This window comes from Saccostrea cucullata, unplaced genomic scaffold (assembly GCF_032062105.1).
Source record: "Saccostrea cucullata isolate Sc308-1 unplaced genomic scaffold, CSIRO_AGI_Scuc_v1 ctg175, whole genome shotgun sequence".
NCBI classification, from domain to species: domain Eukaryota; kingdom Metazoa; phylum Mollusca; class Bivalvia; order Ostreida; family Ostreidae; genus Saccostrea; species Saccostrea cuccullata.
Window position 1 is genome coordinate 412,671 of NW_026934326.1, and position 22,538 is coordinate 435,208.

The following is a 22,538-nucleotide window of genomic DNA, read 5'->3' on the forward strand; positions in this document are numbered from 1 at the left end:
TTTATTTAAAAAATAGACTGATTAGACTTTTTTTTTCATTCCAAGGACTTAAACTTGTTCAGAAGGTAAACCATGATGACGTCATTTTCTAAACAGTCATGTGACGTATGTATGCCGAGGAAAGAAGATGGTTTGCTGCTGTAGGCCTAAAACAAGAACTACAAAGGTGAAACCACTTAATGTAAGATATGCACGTTGCATAACAATATCAACAACTAAAATTCGACCAACGAATGATGCGGGGGGGGGGTTGATAGATAGATAGATTGATTGTAATGTATGTTGTTTAATGCCCCCTCTCGAGAATTTTCCAACGTTATAGATAAATAGGGCCTACTCTTTATAACAAGAGATTTTTCTCGCTTTTTGTAGGGAATAGAGACGTATTTTCTTACTCTTTTTTCGTAAAAGCTGTCCAAAGTAAATTCTACGTTTAAAGTCACCTTCGCGCGTAGGTTTCGAAGAAATTGGCCAGGCGCGGATCCAGAATTTTTTTCCGGGGGGGGGGGGCACCCCAGTCAAAAAACCTATTTCGTGGAAGGGGGGTGGGTAAGCTATGACTTCTATTACCTCAAATCTTCTATTTTTCATACCAATTTCACACCTATTCGCGTTTACCAGGGAGGTCAGCGTAATCCAGGGGGGGGGGGGTCCATGGTAACTTCTTTTCTGGCTTTAGTATATACATTTTTTATCCTTGTAAATTCCAGGGGGGGTCCTGACCCCCCCCCCCGACCCCCCTCTAGATCCGCGCACGTTGGCACAAAAACAAACCAAACAAACATTAATGGATTTGTTCCAATTTTCTCTTACTTTTAAGCAGAAACTGCATATTATAGACAAAGACAATATATATGGGTCCTCTGTTTCGATTTTTTACTCTGGATACTTTCACTGAGAAAGTATGAAGTATAGAGAAGACAAATATAGTACTCAAGCTCAAAAGTCCATTTAAACAATATAATTTGGAACAGAACAAGTAATAAATACAAGTTGTAGCAGAGCAAACACGGACTTCTAAAACAGTCGACCCATCACACCCGCTATGTGCACTTTTGATGATTGGGCAAACGGTAAATTTCATAGGAAATTCAGTGTGTAAAGACTAAAGAGTACAATTCTCTGTTATCCTTTGACATTCAGTAAGACGTGACATTCTCGACGTTACTTAATCACCCCTGTCAACGCGCGATCGGCAACGCTGATGCGATCGGCCCGGCAACGCAGATCAAAACATTGAAGAAGAAAGTATTGTAGGGGGTAAATTTAAATAGTTTTGTATGTGCTGGAGTGTAACCAGCTGAAAATAAAATTAGAAAACATTTAATTTAGATAATTATCTACAGTTTAGGATTTACCGAGAGTAAATTTGTTTCACAGTTTCTGTGCAAATGCTACCGATCAAATCGACAATGTTCAAAATATCAGATTTTCATGCTTTGAAATAGTTTATTGTTGTTATTACCTACGAACATTTGCTGCTTTTGTTATGTAACGGTTCTTGCAAGTATGAACTAAATGATTTTAAAATTAAAACTACATACATTATCTTAAAACAAATTTTATCTGGAAAATTTGACAACCGCGAGGCGATCGTCAACGACATGTATCTTTTTATGAAGCGATCGTACAACATAGAAAGAGCGATCGTACAACACACGAAATAAGAATAGCACAAATCAGAAAATCTTGTTGTCAAAAGTTTATTTTGATATACAATAGATATTTTACATTTAAATTAGGCAATCAGTCATTGTTATATACCTTTTAAACTCTTAAAATTGTCCTCCATTAATAAAAGAAAAAATTGAAATTAACTACATAGATTAAAGAGATAAAATTGAAAAAGAGTTTGATGGCTAAAAAAATGTAAAGTAGAAAATTTACCTCAATTTTCATAACAGTGTCACCCCCCCCCCCCCAAAAAAAAACCTAAATATCTGAGATGGTTTATCATGCAAAGTGTAAGTAAAGGAACATTTTCTAAACTCAAAATTCAATTTTCGGAAATGTGTTGTGTGGGAAGGAGGAAGGGGGTGTTATGGTTCAAGTTCTTGAACGACCAAATTTTATCCAAAAATTTCTTGCTGCCTTACCTGGATTTGACTATATACTGCAAAAGGGGGACAACCAGTCTATTGGTTTAGCCCCCCCCCCCCAATTTCAAATTGCCCCCCCCCCCTTCAATTTGCTTTTTACGCCTATGAAAGTAAATTTTTTCACCCCACCCCGATTCTACACTGTACATGTACGTGCATGATATTGAAATTGGCAATTAATTTTTAAAAAATACTACTACTAATAATAATAATTAAAAAATATATTGTAATACATAATGATGTTATATTAACACGTGCGTGTACAACACATTTTTACTGAAAACATTCGGTAAAATTGCTAGGTATTCAAATTCCTTTGATCGTTATTTTTATAGTATTAATACATATCTTTTTTATTTCCTGAAAAAAATTCAGTTTTTGATATGTATGCAAACTCCTGTAATTGAACTGCCATTTCATAGACAATAAAACTTTTTTTTTTTCTTTATTGCTAAAATTCGGTCCTATAACACTCTATAGGTATCTGTTTTAAGAGGTAGTCCACTGAAAATCAGGCAATGGGTGGCACATCGCATGTCATGGATTTTTATTAATTTTTGCATATAGACTTATTAAAGCAAGTGTTTACACATGACAATATCAAAAAAATTTTTAGTGCTCCTCTAGTCCTATTTTTGGTAAGTGCTCAATTTTAAGTGCAAAAAGGTCAACATGTGTTTAAAAAAAATTCATGTTTTTATTTTGTTTTATATGTACCAGATACGCAAAACCTGGATGTGTCTATAAATATTATTTATACCATAGACTCTTATCTTTAGTTTTAGTAATTAAGACTCCAATTTATATTTATTTAGAAAAAAATATGTGGTCCAAAATTGAGTTTAACAAAAAGTTTTACAGAATTCATTATCCAATTTTCATTACGTTATAAAACCCAATACATTTCAATGACAGATTTTTTTTCTCATGTTATTATGAATACAAATAAAACAGTCACTCAATAAAATAGTGGGCCCCCGTATATAGAGAGAAATAAAAGGAGTCAAATTTACCTATGTTTTACAATTTTTCAAATAACGGTACAGAATTATATAAAGAAGGAAATTTAATTGTAATGTTAAATTTGGCTCAATTTTTATATAAAAAATTACTTGATTTATTTTTTTACATGTCCAAGGACTGGCAACTTGTTTAGTTTTATAACTTTACACTTCTTGCATTATTTTCAAACAGTCATGTCGGTTTTATTTCGAGGAAAGAAGATGGTTTGTTTTTACCGTAAAACTAGAAATATTTTGCATTTAATGTATTAAAAAAAAATATGCTGGTCTTTTAACTGTTCAGTTAGTCAACTGTTTTAAAATTATTTTATCCATGGATTCAAATGTTTATACAATGTATTTAAAGTATTAATGTCTTTTACGAACATGAAGATTACAATCATGTATAACATCTGTTCGATTTCTTGATACTCGGTATTAAAAAATCAAAGTATTTGTACATGCATTATGCAACAACTGAGAGTAAACAGCTTATCTTATTTCCAACTAAAGTTTTTTTTTTAATTCTCTCGTGATTTAAAGAGTTCAATTCTATCATTGGCGAAAATATACTTGCACTACCTAAATGCTGAAAATTTTTAAATGTGCACAGTCTCGGCTTTATCCAAATTTTTTAAACCTGTCATCTATAAAAGCCATTTCCCCTATATTTTCATCTTATAAAATTTAATTTTATATTAATAAGAAAATAAGTTATTTCATGTATAGTATTATTATTTAAGAGCCTAGAAATCGCAAGCAAAAAGCCGGGACGGGGGGGGGGGGGGGGGGGGGCAAGGCGGTAACTTCTTTTTAAAAAATATACATTCATTAACCCTGGTAAACGTCAATGTACAGAAAAATACAACGTCACTGCGAGATTAAAACGACGTCACAATTTCCTTGACATTATTTTGCGGGCTTTTCAATATTTCGGGTTAACGCTAAGTGCGCGTCTTTTACAGGAATGTGTATAGGGGGTTTATTCGTTTGCGTTATATGAACAAACTATGAAGAAGTTCTATATTTATACAATTTGCATTAATTCTGATTATTTTATTAAGATTTTTTCAATTAGTTTTTTTTTATGTAATTCTAATAAAATCAAACTGTTAAACGATTGCGAGAAATGAATAAACATCAAATCAGACGCAGATTCAAAACAGTGTGATATACAATGATTATCATTATTTCTAAATTTTTGAAAGTAATTGTAAGTATAATTAAATAAAATTGAAAAAAAAGTATAGACCAATTTAAAGGTAATTTATATTCCTAATTTTATATGTATTCTCCATCTGCATGCATTGCAATTTCTCACGTTGTGCGGTCTAAAAAACAATAATAGAAATTCAAATATTTGACATGTCTTTTGGCGCACAGATTTATCGCTTTCATCAAAAAATGAATAAAAACCAAAATTAAATTATACAAGAAAAAGTTATTATTTTTAAAGAAAAATTTCCTAACATAATAACTTTGACCAATGAATTCAAATTATTTATCGAAAACATTCATTCTATAAAATCTAAAGAAAATAAAATCTCTTCACATCCCAATTTTATAAGAAATATTCAATATAAACAATTAATTATTTGTACGCATAGTTTAGTAAATCAGTTTAAAAAAATGTTCAAAATATCGGACATGTACAAAATTACTTTTACGAACAGCTTTTGTTATGTAACGGTTCGCAAGTATGAACTAAATGATTTTAAAAAAAATACATTTTATATAAAAATATATGACAACCGCTATTTAACATGTAGGATAATGCACTCTGAAAAGTAACTGACACAGAAAAAGAGAAATTATTTATTTTTAATAGTTTTATTTTGATATGCAAAGAATTTACATTTAAATTTGGAAAACTTGTAACTATTTTATATACCTTTTAATATTAGTAAAATTGACCTCACATAATAAAAGAAAAAATAAAATTCTTCACATCCCAATTTTAAAGAAATATTCAATATAAACAATTAATTATTTGTACGCATAGCCTAAGTAAAAGTTTAAAAAATTTTACATGTACAAAATTTTTTAACTGAGACACCCCCCCGTGAAAAAAAACATTTTATATAAAAATATATGATTATTTAACATGTAGGATAATGCAAGTGAAGAGTAACTGAACAGAAAAAGAGACATTATTCATTTTTAATCTTTTTCTTTGCGCTTTTATGCAAAGAATTTACAAACTTCTGTGGAAAACTTGTAACTATTTCATTGTGACGAAATATTAGTCAGGTATATGACGTCACTGATACATCAATGGAAACGTGGATTCAACCTGAATAATACTGCCAATCTTAATCTAAATATTACGTTTGGAGGCGAAAATGAATTTCTATATTGAAAATAAAGTAGTAATTTTTTGTTAAATAATTTCATTTTGTGTATATATTCTAAATATTTCACTAGGATTTCGATAGTAAGGTGTTTAGCAGATTTACCGTACATGCCACGGCATAATATTGACATCGCAAAATTTCATAAAAAATCTCTATATTTTGAATAATAATTATCAAAAGTATTTTGTAATACATAATTTTATTATTGAAACTGAAAGACGTAAATACACATTTAGTTCAGCATGAAAATAGTCCTGTAAAATAAGTATTCAAATTCCTTTGATCGTTATTTTTATAGTAAATTCAATGGTTTATATTATTTCCTGAAAAAAAAAAGGATATTTTACTAAATAAGCAATTTTAAAACAAATCTTCGATTACATTATTCCATTTGGACTACATTGATATTGTTTTCAATAAAATTTTTATTCGTCACATTCGCTAATGTGCCGCCTATTAATACAACCCTGCCTGGTTTTTCGGCGGACTGCCTCTTAAACAATAATCAAATAATATCAAGTTTTAGGGTTCCATGGACTTTTAAATTTTGTTCTCTTAAAATACGGACATTATTCAACTAATATACAAGAACGTCAGTTGAATTCGCTCTTTCCCTCTCGAAAGCAAATGCTCGATAACTCGTTCCATTTCGACAGACTTTCCACCCATACCACATGGCTATCTATTACTTTATTTCATTAAAAGTATTTTATAAATTTCAAGTTGCACGATTTCTTTGTTGTACGATCGCATATAGGGTCGTTGCCGATCGCCAAAACGTTTGGTATGTGTTCACTTCAAACTGTTATTTCAACGCTTTCTATTTGATGAAGAACTTAAAATCGGATTGAACATTTATGATTTACCTATTTACAATGCAAATGTGCCTTTTGGACTTTCGGGTATACGTAATAAGGTAAGAAATACCACTTAAACGAGCTTCATGTGTCACGTTTACGGTTAGGGCTGTCACGTTCAAGGAAAACTTAACTTTAACATAATATATGGTGATTTTTAATGCGTAGAGGACTTTTATGGTGTTAAACATGTCTAGTAGCATTTAAAAAGTCAGAAATGTTGAAGGATAATTGCGAGGAAATAGGACAAAATAATGTTTTATTTAACCTCATCTTCCTCATGTAGTTGAATTTAACTATCCGCGTTGCCGATCGCGCGTTGACGGGGAAGTTAATTAGCGTCTGAAATTTACGCAGCCTTTCATTCACTGTTCGGGCGAATGTCAACGAGTGTACAAGGAACCAATCACAGCGTTTCGTACGGCAGATAGGCGGGGCTTAAGTCATCTCAACGTTGTCAACAACAATTTAAATTGCTGATGTTATTAATTTCTTAACAAATGAGAATTTGAGAGGCGCTAATAACGTAGCTTTAAGAATGCCACACCTCATTGAAAGTCCTAGGTTGACAGATAATTTTACTGATGGTCTAAATATCTTGGAATCAAAATTATCGTTCAGCATAAAATTTAGTTAATGTAATTTAACATCCTGACAAGCCTACCGTATCGACCATGGAACATGCGAAATAATAGCTGCAATAATGTAGCCCTCTCTGATTTTTTTTATCTGATGTTTTCTGGAGAGGGCTACAATTCCACAGCATCTCTGTAATGGTGCAAAAATATTTTTAAGATACGGGGGACGGCAGGCAGAAAAAATAGTTTTTATATTCAACTTACATCTAATTAGACGAGATTTTTATTCACTGTCGACAACATAACCCGTTAAACGCGAAAAACATGTAAAATAAATCTTCGCCAAGTTCGTGTTTATCTTCAACAGCCATGACAGTTCACGCGTGACGTACCGAGACTTGCGCTTGAAATTTAAAAAAACTAAATAAAGCAGGTTTCGGTGTTTATAAGTAATTGTGATGAATAGTATCACTAAACATCGATAAATAAAATCACTCCATGTGTTATTTTTCCGTAAACAGCGATATTTAGGCTTAAAATAAGGTAATTCCAAAGAAATCCGCTCCTTATAGATCCTTAATCTCGTTGGCTGTCCCAGAATAAAATCTGTCAAGGTCAGTAAACATGGCGGATAAATTTAAGTTGTGATGTTGACATACACGAAAAATAATTGATATATGGATTGTTCTGTATATTTTTGGATTGATTTATGTCTTGGATAACTGCATTTTTGGAGTCAAGGTAAGAAATGTTAATAAAATAGCCATTTACTAACAATTTGAGCCGAAATCCGTGCGGGAGCGAATCGCTTCCGCAGCTGCACCATTACGGTGATCCTAAGGAGTTGTAGCCCTCTCCCAAAAAAAAAAAAAAAAGGAGGGAGAGGGCTACATTATTGCAGCTAGCGAAATAATGACTTTTAACGAGAACGTTGATATCCTTGCTTCGTCAACTTGTTTGCCAATAGCTTGCCTCGTTAAAACGTAGAGCATGGTCATGTGTATCGAATCACAGGGAGACACACACCCCATATTCAGATAATAAATAAATATATCGCTACACAAGTAAGAAAAGCTGACGATGGGAAAAATAGAGTCATCACCTTTAACATCACGACTTGCGTTATCATTAACCTCTTTTTCTATCAAAATATCGAAACTAAATATGAAAATTATTCCATCATTTGTCAGAATCTGTGGTATCTATTGGGATAAAATAATATTATTGAGAACATTTATTAACACGTTTTAGGCTGAAGAAGATGAAGAATTACCCGAGTTAGATGACGGACCAATCGTTGACAGGCAATGCCGTGACGTCATTTTTCTCATCATCTTTGTCCTGTATATTGGTGGCATGGTAAGAATTTACCCCTCCCTGTTTCGTAATTTTCTTACTTTAACCGTCCTGTAATCACTGAAAAGCCCCGATACACTGCCTCTATCTTGTCCCGCTAATTCCTATATATCTACTCCACCTCAGTTCAGAATCAGATTTAAATCACTCCCGGCTCAGTTTGTTTGTAGTACCCATCCATATGTTGTATTTGGTTTACCATCTATCCTACGTCTCTCTGGATGACGTTTGTGCATGTTCCACTTTACTGTCTTGTGGAAAATAAATGTTTGCTGTTCTTTTTTTACGTAATACTTGGACTAAGTTGGACCCCAATAACTGTTAAGACCCTGTCACACCGACCTACGTTTACACGGAGTCATTACGGCGTTGTAAAATTTTTAAAATCGCCGTGGAATCGCAGGAAAATTGCACAAATTTCTGTAAAATTTTCACAATGTGAAGATGTCACAGCGTTCCTACGGCGACGGTCGCGATTCTACGTCGGTCTCATGGCGTTCTACTGCGTTCCCACGGAGATCTCTCGGCGATTGACTGTGCTTCCGCGGAGTTTTCACGGCGCGTTAGGAGTTTTCACCTCGTGTTCACGGCGTTCTCACTGCGTTGGCTGCGTTCACAATACGTTCACAATGCATTCTATACTCATTGATATATTTTCAGCAAGAATGTAAAACATTTTTGTTTAAAGATTCAAGTTACACGATGAAAAGACTTCTAATCATGCCAAGAAAAATTCTTAATACTAGTAATTAAAAATGTTCTATTTAAATAATTTAGTACTAAATTATTTATACTTTTATGATTAAACTCCTTTTTTTCATTTTTATCGGTTCAGATGTGTTGTTAAAATTTCTTTGATTTTATTATGAACGTAAAAAAAGTAAACACACTGAAAAGTTTTCTACAGAATTTAAGTGAAACAACAGAGCAAGTTCTGGTGTAATTTTCTCTTCCAGGTTTTACTTAAATGCTCCTAATGAATCAAATACGTTGGAATTATGATCCCATTGCTCTTGTTTTGTGAGCTGCCTGACAACGCTCTAACAACGCCGTGAAAGCGCATTGTGATCGCCAACGGACGCTGTAGAAACGCCACGGGAGCGCAACGATCGCAGTGACAACTCCGTGCTGTCGCCGTGTCATCGCAGTCGAAAAAATCACAAGACGATAAATCTCATTAGAAGCGCCGTAGAAACGCGATAGAAACGCAATGACATCTCCAAGGACTCCGCGACATCTCCGTGAGGTCTCCGTGGAAGCGCAGTCTTCTATACTGCGTTCGTGCCGCGATCATGTGCGTCTTCACGGCGTTCGTACGGAGCTCCCACTACATTGTTGGAGATCTCACCGCGCTGCTACGGCGATCATACTACGTTTCTACTGCGTTCTTATCAGACCGCGATCACACGGCGCGTACTTTGTGCATGCCCAAAGTGATCGCCGTCCTCTGACGTTCTAGGAGACCCTACGCGACCCTACGGCGTTCAATGCAGATCTCAACCCCCTTTCTTTTCATCTTACCTGTATAAGATCTTGTATAAGTTGCATGTTGTTTCTTGAAATCCATGAGGCAGGGTGCTTTGCTCTTACAATACAATTAAGCTAAAACTTCAACGTTTCTACGTACACTCTGAGTTTATCTTATTACAGGGTTATGTTGCGTACCGCGGGATTTCTCAGGGAGACCCCTACCGTCTGATTTACGGCGTGGATAGTTGGGGTAATATCTGCGACAAAGAAAACGCGCCAATTCCCGGAGTTTCTTTGTCAGGCAGGAACATGGTGGGGAAAATGTAAGTCGTAAAAACCTTTTAAATTTTTGCTTCACATATAAATACAGTATATTCTCAAGTTTTATTGCTGACAGTTTAATTCCTATTCTTTCATTCCCAGGAGGACCTTGCACCTTGACCCTAACTACTACATGACCTTACTGACCACACACTTTGTTCCGTCGATAAGTAACGATCCTGACATTGTCATCTGTTTGTCCTTCTGTCCAAACGAGACGCTAGGGTCGGCATCAGACGCGGACGCATACATGACGCGTACCAACATCAGCCTGTGTCGCTATGACACCGCGTCTTACGTCAGCGATAACGATGTTTGTCTCACTCCAGTCTCGCCACAGTACGTAGACCATAAAGCTGATCCAATTAGATCAAAATTTAACTTTCTTAAGTGGAAATATGGAATTAATATTTCACCAATTTTCTTGTAGTACTAGTGTGTTTTACCGTTGTATTCCCGATAATGTGGTGACCATGATCAAAGGAATGTCCGGGTCTTTTACATCTCTGCTTAACGGCATCTCCGGGGGGAGTTTCACTCAGGTAAAAATAACAATTCCCTAATTCTCCACGTTCTCCGACAACTAAATCCTACATAGACGAACAAAGAATATTTTAATTGAAAATAATAGTAGTACTCCAAAAAAGCAGCTTATAATATATGACAAATTTGTTTGCTTTGCAGAAAGTCATCTCTGATCTGAAAAACACTTGGGTAGAAATGTTGTATCTTGCTGCAACAGCTTTTGGTAAGTGGCGACTTTACATGCAAATATCAGGCACGTAGCAACGGGGGGGGGGGGGGGGGGGGGGGTTAGGGGGGCCTGGCCCCCCACTTTCTTCCCAATATTACCTTTACTATTGAAAATGTCCATTGAAAGGTTGGTTGGCCCCTCACTTCTTACCACAGTATAGTGATATCAAGGAAATGTAGTATTGTATGCAAAAAAAAATTGGAAGTGGAAGGAAATTGGCCTTGAAAAAAGTTGGCCACCCCCCCCCCCCCCCCCCCCCCCCCCCCCCGCCCGCCCCTCACGAAATAGGATTTCGTGGTTTGGGCAATTTAATTTTTTTTTTTGCTTGTTAACTATTACAGGTAAGTAAAAAAAAATTCTATGGTTGCCCCCCCCCCCCACTTTAAAAAACGATGCTACGTGCCTGAATATTGGTAATTTATGTCATATCCACGTGGTTCTAATGATGTGGCTTGGTCTATTACAACAGGGACTTCTATTCTGGTGGTGGTCTTAATGTGGCTTCTAGCGGCTGTCATCATCTGGATGCTCGTGTTCACCGTCATTATCTTCTCTATAGGAGCCACCGGATATTGCTGGTGATTTGCCATACTATTTCAAAGATATTTAAAATATCAAAATTCATGTTGCCTAGCAGGCGCGTACCCAGGCATACCTTTGTACGCACAAACATCCACATCATTTTCGAAAAAAAATAGAAAAGAAAAAGAGAGAGAGAGAGGAGAAGAGAGCGAGATAGGCGTAATATTGTAAAGCGTAGTCATCATTTTTGCAAAATATCATTAGTATATTATAATTTCAGAAATAAAAAAAAATACTAAGAAACAATTTAGAATTAACGAAAAAAAAGATAAATGAAAATCAACAGAATCAGTTTGGGGGGGGGGGGGGGAAATACGATATTATACACCTAACTGAAATCAAAAGATTTTCCCGGATTTTGGTTTACTATCGAATATTGCTGATTGTTTTTATGCGCCCGAATTTATTCGGGGCGCATATTGTTTTTGTCCTGTCTATCTGTTTGTCTGTTTGTTGTCAACTTTAACCTTCGCCATAACTTTTGAACCGTGAGACTTCATATTTGGTATGCATACTCCACTAATTAAGCACTTTCAACCGACACCAAGGTCAATAACCTTGTAACCTTGACTGTGACCTTTATACTAAAAATAGCGTTTCGAACTTTCGCCATAACTGTGACCTTTATACTAAAAATAGCGTTTCGAACTTTCGCCATAACTTTTGAACCGTGAGAGATAGAGACTTCATATTTGGTATGCACACTTCACTAATTAAGTACTTTCAACTGACACCAAGGTCAATGACCTTGTGACCTTGACTGTGACCTATATGCTAAGAATAGCTTTTTTCGAATTCTCGCCATAACTTTTGAACCGTGAGAGATAGAGACTTCATATTTGGTATGCGTACTTCACTAATTAAGCACTTTAAACTGACACCAAGGACAATGATTGTGTGACCTTGACCGAGACCCATTTGCTAAAAATTGCTTTTTTAGAACTTTGTTGCCGCCGGGCGCATAGTGTTTCACAAACACATCTTGTTCCAAGTGTAATTATTCTTAAAGAGTTTCTCTATTGTAGATTGCACAGAATTAAACCACAGTCGGTTCCCTTAAAACAATCGATAGTTTTATCTAATGCCAAAAATTTCAATTTCTATTAATGGAAATTAACTTCCAACCGCAATGCTTAACTTCTGTAACGATACACCCCCTCCCCCCCAAAAAAATTAACCTAATATGGGATTCATGCGAGACTTAAAAAATCATAATTCAGCTTTATATATGAACATCAAAAATCGAAAAATTGGTAAAATTCAGTTTAACCTTAAAAATAATAAGGCCTGTTTAAGTATTGACATCCGTAATACATTGTACTACCTTAAAACCAATAGTATATTTCGTGGTCTGTCTAAACCAGTCAACCACTCTAACCAACTGTCGTACGTTACCATAGTTACCATACGTATTTTGTCGAGCTTCAAAAGTCTAAAATTGTTTTAGTGGGTTCGCTTTTGGACAGATCTTTTCTCATTTTTAAGTTACTGTCCGCATTTTGTACAAGGGAAGAACAGACCTTAAATTTGGCTGCGTAACAAACCGAAAAAGATAAGAAAAATGCTATCAGAAGGGTCAAACATGCACATCGAAAATTCACCAGCTTCCAGGGGCTTTGCATTAAGGCGGCCCCCAAACCCCCAGCCTATCCAGGCGTCCACATCAAAAGAACCCTGGCTACGCCCCTGCCTAGAAATGTTGATTTGTTTTCTGAAGGTACTACTGGTATCACTTTGATAAGAGATACAAGGGTCTTAGTGCAACAGAACAAACAGAAGCTGAAAAAGAGAAAACACAGACTTGGCTTATCTATGCTGCAGTCGGCAGTGGAGTTACGGTAGGTATAATGCTGAGATCGCCATTGAAGTAACGGTAGGTTTGTATGTCGCGGTCGCCATTGGAATAGCGGCAGATATCTATGCTGCGGTCGCCATTGAAGTAACGTAGGTTTGTATGTCGCGGTCGCCATTGGAATGGCGGTAGGTATCTATGCTGCCTTCAGCAGTGGAGAACAGCAGGTATCTATTCTGCGATCGCCGGTTGAGTAGCCTATCTATGCCGCGTTCGACCGTTAAAACAAGAATTATCCATGCTGCGGTCACAAGAGGAGAAACGGTATATCTATGCTGCGGTTGCCAGTTGAGTAAGGGAAGGTATTTATGCCGCGGTCGCCAGTGGAATAACGTTATTTCTTTCACTAAAACGTGTTAACTTTTTATCTAATGTTTTTTAAAAAATGTAAAGTTGTATGAACGCTTGAAGTTCTAGCGACAAATGCATTTATCTAGATCTTTAGTAAAGGCTAGAGAGCTATGACAATAAGACAGTAATCGGCCGTTTTTAACTTTTACAGTTGATACTGCTGCTTGTGTTGCTCATCATGAGAAAGAGAATACAGCTGGTGAGGTTCTGAATATATTACACTTGTATATGTATTTATAAATGTAATTTAGTGCTAATTTGATATGAGAACATGATTGATCAGTGCATTAAACACCATTGCACAGGTAGTGCAGCTATTCAAAGAAGCGGGGAAGGCATTGAAATGTGTGCCCTGTCTGCTACTTCAACCCGTCTGGGTGAGTACTGCAGTGACGTCATCAATTGTGTCTTTTTCATGGAGAAAATTATTTATTCTATTTTATTATTGATATATATATATCATCTCCAAATAAGTTATACCCAGCTAAGAGACCCGTCTCCTCATGTTTAGTTATGTGGCGGTCAGCCGGGTTCGATCGCCGGTGGCCAGATAGCTCAGTTGGTAAAGCACCTGAGTTTCAGGGGCCCAGGGTTCGAATTCCGGTCTGGTCCGCTGCATTTTCTCCTCTCCCGTTACATTTGGTGCCGTGCCATGCCCTGGAAATGACAGGTGAAGGACCTGCCAGGGAGCCTGGGTTGGGGTCTTTGGAGGGCCAAAGACCTTTAAGGAGGGAGGAATGTGGCGGTCAGCCGGGTTCGATCGCCGGTGGCCAGATAGCTCAGTTGGTAAAGTTTCAGGGTTCGAATCCCGGTCTGGTCCGCTGCATTTTCTCCTCTCCCGTTACATTGATTATTAACAGACGCTGCTGATACTGATTGGGACTGTGGTGGCGCTAGCTGTGATAGCGGTGTATATTGAGACTTCTGGTAAGCCAATACATAATAGAGCCATTCCATTCTTCTGTTAAATTCCTAAACATGGATACTAGTTATAACACAAGTATTTCTCATTATCGTCTTTCAGGACTACCTGTAGTCAACAACCAAACCCAGACAGTGACTTACGAGATGGAGGGGGCTTGGCAGGTAATGGTCATGTGACAAACCACATGATCAGTCTCGCTAAAAAAAATTACTATCTGGTATGGATGAATTTCTCAGAAAAAAAATCCCTCCACAAACCATAACTGGTATGGTTGTTTCATTTTTGTAGTATGTGCGATGGTACCAGATCTTTGGCCTTTTGTGGATCACTGCTTTCATTATTGCATGTCAAGATTTCGTCATAGCAAGTGCCATTGCTACTTGGTATTTCAAAAGGTACCTTAATCAGAAAATCGTTCCTTTTTCAGTTTATGTAAATCTATCTAAATGTTGCAAGATTCGTAATTTTTGTCCGTCTTTCTCCATTTCAGAGACAAGTCTTCCATGGGGTGTCCGATACTGACAGGAATATGGAGAGTTATGAGGTGAAAATATATTAATAAAACACCAAAACTATTTTTGTATTTGTATTTGAGTCGTGTCCATGAGTTTATTTTTGCAGGTATCATATGGGGTCCATAGCTTTTGGGTCCTTCATCATCGCCTTGGTGCGTTTGGCTCGACTAATTCTGGCGTATATTCAGTCCAGGTAAGTCAGTCTCTCATCATTTCTAAATCCCTCACTACATTACGTATAAATTAAAACCTTTGCTTCTTTATTTCTGCAGACTGAGGGATAAGAGCGGTGCTGTTGTGGACTTTATTCTCAAGGTGTTACAGTGCTGCCTTTGGTGTTTTGAGAAGTTCCTCGCATACCTCAATAGAAACGCCTATATTGAAATAGGTAAGTATCGTGTGAATCTCATAAGGCATTGGTTACTTTTAGAAACACACTACTAATACTAGTATTAGCATTAGAATATAAGTAAAACCAGTAAGTTGCTTTTGAGGTGAGGAAATTGATTAATTGTATGTTGAATAACATTCCATTCGAGAATTTTTTTCACGTATAGAGATTTTTGTGAAGGGCTTCAAATTTGTAGTGAAGAAACTTTATTGTGTTAACGCCTGTCATGACATGTGACCTTGGTTTTTAAGGTCTCATCCCAGGGCTCTAACTGGAGACTAATTTAGTCGCCATGGTGCCTTAAGAAATTCTGAATGGCGCCAAAAATTTCTCTATCAGTCGCCAAAATATTGGCGACCATTTTAAAAGAAGACTAACCGATCATCATTTCGAAACTATAAATATTTTCAACATTTTTTTCTCAAGTTTAGATTCAATTGTTCACCTTCTTATTTGTTGCACCTGTCACCAATGGGCTCTTTCTGGGATCATCATGGTACGTCCACATGTCTAAATTGCGCTTGAGAAAAATTTTCCTTGCGACTAAAAATTTTCATTGGCGACTTTTTCTTGATAAGGAGCTAGCTTGCGCCTAAATTTTAGAGGGCTGCAGCCGAAGGACCCGCAACTTTCTCTTTGTAGTGCCAAGCGCTTGGCAAAGGAACAGTTGCTGTCTACTTTTTATCGACTTCAGTCAGTCGCCACCGGGATTTTACCCACAACCTAGTACCAGATCTTTGCCCCATCAAATTTCATGAAAGATAATTTTAAGATATCATTTTTACAGGAAAAAAATAAGAATACTCCTTACTTTGGGTACATTTTTGTTTCCTTTGATTTTTTTTTATAATATTGTTTATTTATCATTATTCCTTTTTAGCTCACCTGAGCCGAAGGCTCAAGTGAGCTTTTCTGATCAAAATTTGTCCGTTGTCTGTCGTCGTAGTCGTTGTTGTCGTTGTAAACTTTTCACATTTTCATCTTCCTCTCAAGAACCACTGGGCCAATTTCAACCAAACTTGCCACAAAGTATCCTTGGGTGAAGGGGATTCAAGTTTGTTCAAATGAAGGGCCACACCCTTTTCCAAGGGGAGATAATCATGAATAAGAGAAAAATTATTGGCATTTTTAAAAAATCTTCTTCTCAAGAATCACTGGGCCAGGTAAGATGAAACTCATGTGGAATCATCCTCAGGTAGAGTAGAATCAAGTTTGTTCAAGTCATGACCCCCGGGGGTAGGGCAGGGCCAAAATGGCCGATCAAAGTTTTACATAGGAATATATAGGAAAAATCTTTAAAAATCTTCTTCTCAAGAACCACTGGGCCAGGAAAGATGAAACTCATGTGGAATCATCCTCAGGTAGTGTAGATTAAAGTTTGTTCAAGTCATGACCCCCGGTGGTAGGGCGGGGCCAAAATGGCCGATCAAAGTTTTACATAGGAATATATAGGAAAAATCTTTAAAAATCTTCTTCTCAAGAACCACTGGGCCACGAAAGATGATACTCATGTGGAATCATCCTCAGGTAGTGTAGATTCAAGTTAGTTCAAGTCATGACCCCCGGGGGTAGGGCGGGGCCAAAATAACCAATCAAAGTTTTACATAGGAATATAAAGGAAAAATCTTTAAAAATCTTCTCAAGAACCACTGGGCCAGGAAAGATGAAACTCATGTGGAATCATCCTCAGGTAGTGTAGATTCAAGTTTGTTCAAGTCATGACCCCCGGGGGTAGGGCGGGTCCAAAATGGCCGATCAAAGTTTTACATAGGAATATATAGGAAAAATCTTTAAAAATCTTCTTCTCAAGAACCACGTGGCCAGGAAAGATGAAACTCATGTGGAATCATCCTCAGGTAGTGTAGATTAAAGTTTGTTCAAGTCATGACCCCCGGGGGTAGGGCGGGGCCAAAATGGCCGATCAAAGTTTTACATAGGAATATATAGGAAAAATCTTTAAAAATCTTCTTCTCAAGAACCACTGGGCCAGGAAAAATGAAACTCATGTGGAATCATCCTCAGGTAATGTAGATTCAAGTTTGTTCAAGTCATGACCCCCGGGGGTAGGGCGGGGCCAAAATGGCTGATCAAGTTTTACATAGGAATATGTAGGAAAAATCGTAAAACAATCTTCTTCTCAAGGAACATTGAATCAGGAAAGATGAAAGTAATGTGAAATTATCATGAGGTAATTTAAATTCAAGTTTGTTCAAGTCATGACAGGGGTTCAAAATTTTTTTTGTCATGGTCAAGTCCAGGACTTAAAGAGTAAATTTTAGGCAAGTCCCAGGAAGAAATTTCAGAGTCCATATTTACCTATACATCATTAAATTTATGTAACTTATAATTTATTTTCATTTGTTGCATTGAATGAATAAAGACTATATGTATTAACATGATTAATATATGTTTTATTTTTCCTCCTTAAACTGTCATATAGTCAATTATTAGTCATACATGAGTATTTCAACACAATACCAGACTGATAGATTACTGGTACATTACAATAACTTTTACAAATATATACTCACTACTAAATAAACCATCTGTTACAATAAATAGATATTAGAATGTGCTGTAAGTCACAGCTAAAACCGAAATTTAACAAACTCAATGCCGTTTGTCATATAGGAGGAAACATGAGAAATTGCGTAAAAGCAAGAGTCTAACCGCAACGGAAAATAAAAAGACGGATTGTATTTTCGAAACGTTCGTAATGTTGTATGGGTATTTTAATGCCCGCAAACCCACATTTTTACTTCATACATTTGAGAATTTGCTTTATTTTTAGCTTTACGATCATTTTTTTAACTTATAAAAAAAAGATAAACAAGAAACATAGCCAAGTCCCAGGACTTTGGTGAATTCTAAATGCCGAGTCCGGATCCGGAATTTGTTAGTCCGGGACGTCGGGCTTGAGGAATTTTGAACCCCTGAATCATGACCCCCGGGGGTAAGGGTGTGGCCAAAATGGCCGACCAAAGTTTTACATAGAATTATATGGAAACCTTTTTAAATCTTCTTTTCAAGCACTTCAAAGCCATGATTAGTAATATTTATATGGAATCATCCTCAGGTAATGTAGATTCTAGTTTGTTCAAATTATGATCCCCTTGGGGGTTAAAATTCAAGCCCCCCCCCCCCCCCCCCCACTTAAGTTAACTTACAGTTCTGATCTGATATGTGTTTTTTTCCTAGCTGATGTGCTCAGGTGAGCGCTGTGGCCCCTGGGCCTCTTGTTAAAAGCTTGCTGTGACAGTTCAGTACATTTCTTTTCATTGAAGCTATCTTCGGACACTCTTTCTGTACTGGAGCCAAAAAAGCATTCATGTTGATTTTGGAGAACGCTCTGAGAGTGGCCGCCATCAACTCTATCGGGGACTTCGTCCTCTTTCTGGGAAAGCTCAGCACTGTAGCAGTGGTCCTTGTCGTCGGCAACGAATTCTTCCGAGTAAGTCGGCAGAATATACTGTACAAATATCCAGAATCCACTTCCGTCGTTCTTACGTACGGTATCATACCATTATTTTTCAAGAAAAGAGAGTTGTATCATATGGAGACCTATTAGATGAAACTTTTCGATCTCGTTCCTTAGTTACTTAGTATATTCAATTAAGATTAAATGTGTGGCAAGTCTAGAACTTCAACCATATGTCATGTACTTTCTCTATTAGCTACCCATGACGTTTGGGAATTATCTTACATTATTCATTTTTCAATTCTTTTTTTAAGAAAAATTAATACTTGTATTAAAAAGGGACCCATTATTCAAGCTTCAATATTGGTAGAAAAGCGTTATTATGATTCAAACACCTCTGTCTTGATGATATCGTCATCATGCCTTCTGGCTGACTATGCCTCCTTCCCTTTTACAATACTCAAATGCCCGTTTCTTTCTTTCCCACGAAATCCGTGAGCCTGATCTGACATTGACGATATCCGCCTTTGTAGGGACATGAAGATGTCAATTTTGCATTTGTTCCCATCACCGTTAGCTGCGTGGTTGCCTTTGCCATAGCGCATTGTTTTCTCCTTGTCTACGAGGTAAGAATTTACGTCTATATTTAGCGTTACTTCGTTGTTCATTATCAAAATACTAGTAAAATATTCAGATTTTTAATGTTTTTTTTTCATAGATTACGATCGACACAATTTTCTTGTGTTTCTGCGAGGACTGTAGAGAAAATGACGGGATAAACAAACCATATTACATGAGCAAAGACCTTCTGGTATGTCATTTACAAATCAAATACATCATCAACTGTATTACATGACTGATGAGCAAAGACCTGTTTAAAGTTGGAATTTCTATTCATTTCATCCCTTCTTCCAGATTTTCCTACAGAGTACAGAGAAAATGATGACCCTGAAATGCACAGAGAAGACAGAAAAAAAGAAGAAAGGCAAACCAACAAAGGGAGAGACAGATCTGGCTACTGTGTAAGGGAGAGAGGTGGTCTGGGAAATAGCTCCAGTATTAAGACTAACTGTGGAAAAGCAAACACAACAGAACTTTGTGACACAGAACCATTTTTACTGCTTTATTCTCCCAGCACATGATCATTACATAATTAATGTACTTTGTCAAAAAAGTTAATAAACAAGTTTACAACTATCTAGTATTTTTTAATATCAAATTTTAATAAGTTTTACATATCATTAAAAATATATAATGATTTTTAGAGACATAGTGATGAAAGATGATATTATTTACAATATAAAGTCCAAGAAAATGTCAGTGTCCAAAAAATCTGAAATGAAAAAAAAGAAACCCTTTATATATTGTAAAAAATATTCATAAAACGGCTAATAATGGACAAGTAATTGGTGACTTATAATGCTGCCTCGATGTATACTCACACTAGCATAAGAAACATCACAAATATGTTCCATAATCCAATGAAAATTCTAAAATATCGTAAGCTCTGTAAAAATTCACGGACTTTTTCTCCTATAATGAAAGAACTCAAAACTAAAAATATACCCCAAAATTGTAACATGTATGTACATTTTACAACGGAAAACAAAACTAATTTTAAATTTGTGCTCCTTCATTACTCTGCCAGTATAATTATAAATTGGTTCCTCCGTCCCTGTATCCCAAAGGGAAAATTTAAAAATAAATTTCACTGAATTTTAACAAGTTTCAAAACATATGGGTCAGGGGAGGAAAATGGACATAGTAAACATTAAAAGACCAAATACACGTAGTTTCTTTGTGTATGTGTATCCATATGTGCTCCCCTTTTCAAGATATTGACTTCTGTCCCAAATTGCAAATCTTAATGCATCCCTCTCCCAATCTGAACTTTATGTCGGATATAAAAAGCTTTACACTAAATATAGACCCATCGTACTAGTGTTGTCAAATCGGTTGAAAATCAGAATCGATTAATCGGTAGCATCGGTTGACCTAACCAACTGATCATCGGCCAATAATCGAATCGGTAACTTTTTGCATAAAATAGGCATTAGATTTTATAAAGATTAGAATTTTATTGTTAAATAATGTAAGTAAAGGTGCATTGTACATGTTGTACAGATCGAATTTCTAAAAACAGTATATATGCAGTTTGATTAACAATTTCAGTAATACAGAATTTTTCATGATTAGGAATTACTTGGTCTTGGAAAAGTAAGCATTGACAGATCAGGTTTTAATTTATATGATCATCTAAAATGTATATGGAATTAATTTTTTAAACTATTATAAGACATTTAATATTGCGAATTTCTTGTAATTCCCTATGAAATGACAGGTGAATTCCCCCAAATACTGAAAACTAATATATTTCATTTACACAAGTAGTTTAGTTTCTTCAGTTTAGAAATGCAAATATCATTATCTTTTGATTTATTTTAAACAGATTTTAAGTACATGTATTTTAAAATAGTAAAGGACAACTCTTGAAAGATATATATTTTCATAACAAGAGCCTGTTCTTGAAATAAAAGTGAGAAAACTGTAAAAAAAAAAAAAAGATATGTGCTGAAATATACCGATTAATCGATTGTTAAAATCTCCAATCGATTGTCTAAAATCGACAGCCTTTCCGACCGATCATCGATTATAAATCGATCATCGTGACAACACTACATCGTACACTAAAACTTTTTCATAACTTATTGTAAAGAAAATTACCTAGGGTTGGTTCAGGATTTACTTCATATTGGTCACTCTTTCCCTTGACTCTGCAGCAAAATTAAACAAAACATGAAAGTACATCTATTTTCACCAATGAAGTTTAAAAATAAAATGTATGTAAATTGAAAATCTCTGCTAAATACTTACAGTTTGAAGTTCAAGATAGCACCAGCATTAACCAACAACGTCCTTAATAAAAAGACACAATTAAATCAACTTAAATGCATCTTTTAAACAAGATATGAACTATAAAGTTGCCATCGTGTACAAGTGTACGTCATCACAGAGAGTGTATGATAATGAATGGTGAATTGGTGATCAATGTGCGGTAAAACCAATTCAATTCAATTCAAAAGAATAGAAAAATCATTAAATCATGAAAACTTACCCAAACAATATCAAATCTGAAATCATGTTAGAAGACTACGAAGACGGAAGAGTTGTCAAACCATTTCTAAGTAACTTGAACGTTAAATTATTCGGCTAAATTAGTACATTCGTTCCTCAAGTGTTTCGACTGACTCAACTTATGTAGTATTTATTTGTTTGTTTGTATGATGTTTAATGTATCTGTCGAGAATTTTTCAGTCATATGGAAACGCCACCACTTGCCGGTGGAGAGGTGCATATTTTGTCTTATATTCGGCACTTAAATTAATACGGCCATTGAGTTTTCGTGCCAGCACCTACTGCGACCCGGGACCTCGGTTTGTATGCGGTCTCATCCTAAGGATCTGTCTCCACATCCCACAGTGGGATTTAAACACTTGACGTAAGGATCAACTCCTTACTCCGTGACCAACTTATGTAGAAATTTTAGATAAAGGTCTTCTTATTGAAATTGGTCGCCCGCGTGACGCAGTGTTTAGAAATTAGAGCGTCTGCTCTAGAGTCGCGAAGTAAGGATTTGATCCTTACTTTGCTCGTTCGAATCCCACTGTGACATGGACACCGGTCCTTCAGGGTAGACTTTATAAACCGAAGTCC

The 22,538-nt window shown here is 36.0% G+C and overlaps 2 protein-coding genes across 3 annotated transcripts; one reads left to right on the forward strand and one right to left on the reverse strand.

The window, feature by feature from the left end:
- The first annotated feature begins 50 nt into the window (after positions 1-50).
- On the forward strand, positions 51-19,963 carry LOC134240507 (choline transporter-like protein 1). Of its 2 annotated transcripts, none has more exons than XM_062722601.1 (20): positions 51-166; positions 8,141-8,248; positions 9,896-10,038; positions 10,139-10,375; positions 10,467-10,578; positions 10,721-10,784; positions 11,260-11,368; positions 13,090-13,210; positions 13,727-13,774; positions 13,881-13,952; positions 14,436-14,502; positions 14,600-14,661; positions 14,789-14,895; positions 14,991-15,044; positions 15,122-15,208; positions 15,288-15,403; positions 18,691-18,857; positions 19,358-19,450; positions 19,543-19,635; positions 19,740-19,963. In XM_062722601.1, exons 1-20 carry the CDS (start codon positions 128-130, stop codon positions 19,848-19,850), a joined length of 2,010 nt encoding a protein of 669 aa, XP_062578585.1. In that variant the 5' UTR covers positions 51-127; the 3' UTR covers positions 19,851-19,963. The 2 variants fall into 2 exon arrangements, with proteins under 2 accessions (XP_062578585.1, XP_062578584.1); XM_062722600.1 differs by having other exon boundaries at positions 84-181.
- A 48-nt stretch (positions 19,964-20,011) lies between these two features.
- LOC134240514 (protein SMIM7 homolog) lies at positions 20,012-22,043 on the reverse strand. The gene is made up of 5 exons (XM_062722615.1): positions 21,940-22,043; positions 21,699-21,740; positions 21,549-21,598; positions 20,267-20,357; positions 20,012-20,157 (listed from the first exon to the last, which is right to left on the reverse strand). The coding sequence occupies exons 1-5, from the start codon at positions 21,963-21,965 to the stop codon at positions 20,142-20,144; spliced, it is 225 nt and encodes a 74-aa protein (XP_062578599.1). The 5' UTR covers positions 21,966-22,043; the 3' UTR covers positions 20,012-20,141.
- Positions 22,044-22,538: the final 495 nt, after the last annotated feature.

Coding starts and splice junctions, on each gene's coding strand:
- LOC134240514 (XM_062722615.1), bottom strand. CDS start 21,965: ATGATTTCAGATTTGATATTGTTTGG. Junction 21,599..21,698: donor GCTATCTTGAACTTCAAACT/GTAAGTATTTAG, acceptor ATTTTGCTGCAG/AGTCAAGGGAAAGAGTGACC. Junction 20,358..21,548: donor AAATCCTGAACCAACCCTAG/GTAATTTTCTTT, acceptor CTTTCATTATAG/GAGAAAAAGTCCGTGAATTT.
- LOC134240507 (XM_062722600.1), top strand. CDS start 128: ATGGTTTGCTGCTGTAGGCCTAAAACAAGAACTACAAAGGTGAAACCA. Junction 15,209..15,287: donor CTGGCGTATATTCAGTCCAG/GTAAGTCAGTCT, acceptor TTATTTCTGCAG/ACTGAGGGATAAGAGCGGTG. Junction 18,858..19,357: donor TCGGCAACGAATTCTTCCGA/GTAAGTCGGCAG, acceptor CCGCCTTTGTAG/GGACATGAAGATGTCAATTT.